Below are 5153 nucleotides of genomic sequence, written 5' to 3'. Positions count from 1 at the left end.
TCTGCAATCACTTGCAGCTCGGAATAAGGTAAACCTTTACTGGGTTCCGGGCCACAGAGGAGTTTTGGGAAATGAAAAAGCTGATGAGCTTGCCAGAACTGCATCAAAAACTGCTTTTATAGGCCCTCAACCCTTTTGTGGAATAAACTGGGCTAGTACAAAACAGATTATCAAGGAAATGGAAAATCATATGCGGCTAGAGTACTGGGTAAACTTTCCAGGACTCAGGCAAAGCAAAGCACTGATAACACCTTACTCCTACAAAAACATTCTGAAATTCTCAAAATGTAATTTAAGGATGATAACGGGTTTCATTACAGGTCATTATGGTCTGAAATATCACCTTCATAAACTACAATTATCTGCTAACTCGGAATGCAGATTATGCCTCGAAGATGAGGAAACAACCATGCACATTCTTTGTGACTGTCCAGCTTTAATAACGCACAGAAGAAACCTGTTTCATAAGGAATTTCTGTCACCAGAACAGATTAAGAACTCTTCTCTAGATTTAGTTCTAGACTTTATTCACAAAGCTTTAAGGGGCTTTGTTTAATCAATAGTGAAACTGGTACAATAGGTCTCTTCTGGCCGCAGTACCGGCTGTTGGGCAATTTTCACGAATACTCTTTATTATTATTATTACACGCTGAACACCAAAGTTCTATACCATAAATCCAAATTGGATTTAATATTGATTTGTTAATTAACAATTTGTTATCGAGACTAAGTTTAGAGTAGCGATTTAGAACCCAGTACAATTCCTTATATTTAAGATTCAATTGACATCTTTTGGCTTCAATATGACTTGTCCACGTGAGCCTTCTATCTAGATGAATTCCCAAAAATTTCACAGAATGTGATTGAGCGATATCCATATTATTAATTTTAACTGCAGGGCATGTTTCTCTTCTTAGAGTAAAAGTTACTTGAACGCATTTAGTTTCATTCAACTTGATTCTCCATTTTGCAAATTTTGTGATGCTATAGTGTGGTCACGGTTGGTACTGACTATAACAGTGTCGTCAGCGAAAGTTGTCAGCAAATAGTTTGGGTATCGTGGAATGTCAGCTGTATAAATTAAGTATAGAAGCTCAAGGACGCTACAGTGAGGAACTGCAGCGTTGATATCGTATACTTGCGAAGTAAAAGATTTATGTCTAACCCTGTATTTTACTGGAGTACTAACGGGCCACTGTGCCATTGCACCTATATTCCAACGGTGGCGAATTCCAATAAGCGGATTATGCAGGAGTTACCAAAATGAAGATGTCTCTGTCCAGGACTTGGAAGAGATAACGAAAGCTAACTTATCGGATCTCCTCAACTTCATCTGGAAAACCAAATGATTTAACAGGGATTACAAAAATTAGCAACTCGCCTTTCCCGGCAAAATTTTTGAGGGCATCACAATGGGCAATATATGCCTCCGAGTGGAAGTGCTGACAACGGTCAACACGCGCCTTCCGAACCTAACCTAACCTTATATTTTCGATGAATCACGTAGGATTTTAGAAGTTTATGAACTTTTTTTGGAAGCAAGTGTGTTATTTTAAATAAAAGTCCTTCAAGCCACACTTTATCAAATGCCTGGTCTGTATCAAGAAAAACTACCGTACAATATGGTTTTGAATGTAAAACTAAGTGTATTTTGTTAGCTAATCAAAGAACCTGTTCAATTATTCCATGCTCTTTGCGAAAACCAAATTGATGGTCCGAAATTAAGTTTTCTGTCGGTGAGAAAATCAGTATTTTCTATATTAGTACTTTTTCGAAAATTTTTGAGATTTGTGGCAATAGACTTATCGGTCGATATGATGTAGCAACTGAAGGATCTTTTCCAGGCTTCAAGATCATTTTTATCAACGATATTTTCCAAAAATTATCATAAAAAGAATAGCCTTGTATACGAGTGCAATTTTTACGCTTTAAGTGTGTCTCTGAAATTAGCATAACATCGATGTTATTAAAATATAGATGACGACTGATTTCTAGAATATTGTGGCTTGAGCCGTTAGCATTCCAATGGTAGATTTTGAATGCGTTCATTCTGCTCTCAATAGTCTGGAAATAAGTGCTTGATTCTGGACCATACTTTGCATCATAGACTGTATCATAATTTGCATCCATTCCATAAACTTATCCATTCTTTAAATAAAAGAAGAAAACATAGGCTGCAAATGCGCTGATTGTGTGTCGTCGTTTTTATATTTCTGATCTGGAGATTCCCTCAGAGTATTAGCATACGATGTTTGAGGAAGCTCATTTGGGGCCGTATAGATATTATTATTTAAGTGAGGGAATTGCTAAGGTGAGAGGTTAATATTAGGGATATGATTTTACTTATATTTGGCTACGGGCATTTTTTGCTTTGGAGCAAGAAAGATAGGGCAGCCGCGATAGTTGGCTGTGTGATTGCTTTTGCTATTCGAGCAAATTTTGGCTTCTACATCTTGTTTGCTTTTTGGACGACTTTCCGTGGAGTGTAAATCTGAACAAATAACATATTGTAAAGAATATATCGGGTGAAATTCACCTTTTTTAAGCTTGCTTTCGTCATGATTCAACTCAACTTTATATAGTAGTTGTGGGATATGTTCTCTATTTATGATATTATAAATACTTTTGACCACCAAATTTTTTACCTCTAAAGCTGATTGTATTACCCCTATATCTAGACCTGGATTGAAGAAGATTTTGCTCCCACAGTTGTACGGTCCCACACGAATTCCGGGTCATTTTTTTTTTGTTTTACCTTAAACACAACTAATTTTAAATTTATAAATCAAACTTATGAGATCTCAATTATTGTTTTTCTGATACAGTATAATTCGCTTAGCTGCATCGATAAGATAGTTACCTTAAATTATATTTTTTCTGCATTTATGGCTTCATTTGTATGAAAATAATTATATTTGCTGCATCCAAGTTAGATGCCTGTTGCACTTAAGCGCCTCGTATCGACAGAATTTAATTGACATTTTCTATGAATATCATCAAACTTAGCTGCGCCACCTAGGAAACGAATTTGCAAACAAAATAATTTATGCGTTTGCCAATAAAAAATACTCTTTTCTATTTGATGAATATGGCAATGCATATCTTTTTTTTTATTTCTGCACATGTCCGTTTTTATTTTGCTTTGATCGTGTCTTTCTATAATCAAAATTTACTAATCGTGAAATGGGTAAAATAAAGCGTGTGGTTGAGTTAACAATAAAAGAAAAACTCCAAATTATTACGGCTGTTAATGATAAAGTTGATAAAAAGGTTCTATGCACTAAATACAGTTGTGACAGATCAACAATCAATGGCATAGTTAAAAACCAAGCCGAAATTCAAAAGTCTGCCTCATCGTTCCAGTTAAAGCGTAAGCGCCAACGAAAAGGTGCACACGATTTGGTAGAGGAGGCATTGTATAAATGGTTTCAACAAGAAGAATCAATAAGCGTAATACTGGATCGGCATGTAATTTTGGCGAAGGCAAAGGAGTTTTGCGTGGCATGTGCCACTGCCATATTATGCTAACAAAAAAGCATGGATGACTAGTGAGCTCTGGAAAGAAATAGTCCACGAACTAGATGCAGATATGAAGAAGCAAAAACGGAAGATTTTGTTGTTTTTTGATAATGCCACAAGCCACAATATTTTAGAAGGGTGTGAAAACATTAAATTCAGCTTTTTACCACCAAATACAACGGCTTCAGTTCAATCACTAGATCAAGGCATTATACACTGCTTCAAATTGGAGTATAGACGCATATTGGTAAAACAACAGCTAATTGCCGTAAATTCTGGAATATCAACAACTGAATTTTTAAAAACAATTTCATTGTTGGACGTTCTACATTTTGTAAACGATGGGTGGAAGAACGTAACGCAATTAACTATTCGCAATTGTTTTAAAAAGGTAAACAATTATAGTATCAGTATTGCTGTTAACTAATAACTACATTACCTATAAAGGCTGGATTTAATCTGTACCTCAATGGCGAAGGAACTACTGATGACAACGAGGAAGAGTCCGATGAGATAGAATATGGACAACGTATTGATTGGAATGAATATGCAACAATAGATAAAGATATACCTTGTCATGGTAAGTTAACGGATGAGGAAATTGTGCAATCACTGGTTCCCAATGATAACGAAAACGGCAGCAATGGAGACTTTGACAGTGATGACGATGCCGACGATGAACCCGAACGCAATACTCTGAATGAAGGTTTTTTCGCCATTGAGGTGCTGAAGCGTATTTGCATTCAAAATAATTGCGAAGAATTTTTGCCAAACCTTACATCTTTGGAGGATAGATTTTTTAATTTATCTATAAAAGCGGCTCCAGTGCAAACAAAAATTACAACTTTCTTTAAAAAGAACTAATGGTACTTATTAACCGTATACACAATGTCCAAATAAATAAAAAATATTTTAATATGTATGAAATAAATACATATATTGTATAAAAACCGTAAAATTTAATTCTTTTATATTGTTGCGATGAAATGCGCACTATTTTAGGCAGACTATTAAAATTACGTTAGCTGCCTTTTTAAGATAGCTGCCTCCAAATTCGCTGCAAACAACTCGAGGCAGTTAAGCGAATTATACTGTATTAACCTGAAATAAATATTTTTTGTTAAATAATATTTATTTATTCATATTTCATTATGATATGATATATATAATTGATTTATTTTTATATATTTATATATTAATTATTTATTTTATTTAAAAAACACTAAATGTTTAAAAAATGTTTAAAAAAATTCTTACTTCTGTAGTAATGTTAACTCTTAATATTGTAAGGATGGAAATTTACACTAAATTTCCACCTACATAAACGCTACATAAACGTGCACTAAAAACAATAATAACACGAACTAAAACACAACAATACAACACAGTTTTTTATAAAACAATACACTTTATATATTTATATTTAAACTTGGGAAAAGTGGACTCACTGGTAATAAATGTTGCAAATATCTGGAATTAAATAGATTAATTAATATATAAAATATTTAGTCAAAACAATTTACCAAAACACAAACCGCTTACAAGCCTTAATAACACCTCAAACTAAGCTGAAATGATATCGAAATGAAATATAAAAATATAAATAAATAAGTGAAAAATAAACTCACCTTATT

The 5153-nt window shown here is 33.8% G+C and overlaps 1 protein-coding gene across 1 annotated transcript; it reads left to right on the top strand.

Moving 5' to 3' along the window:
- Positions 1 to 3541: 3541 nt before the first annotated feature.
- Positions 3542 to 4383, top strand: LOC119663535 (tigger transposable element-derived protein 4-like). Its single transcript, XM_038073146.1, has 2 exons — positions 3542 to 3910; positions 3967 to 4383. Exons 1-2 carry the CDS (start codon positions 3542 to 3544, stop codon positions 4381 to 4383), a joined length of 786 nt encoding a protein of 261 aa, XP_037929074.1.
- Positions 4384 to 5153: the final 770 nt, after the last annotated feature.

Source organism: Teleopsis dalmanni, unplaced genomic scaffold (genome assembly GCF_002237135.1).
Source record: "Teleopsis dalmanni isolate 2A unplaced genomic scaffold, ASM223713v2 unscaffolded_contig_0542, whole genome shotgun sequence".
Lineage (NCBI taxonomy): Eukaryota > Metazoa > Arthropoda > Insecta > Diptera > Diopsidae > Teleopsis > Teleopsis dalmanni.
This window is presented reverse-complemented; position numbering and strand designations above follow the sequence as displayed.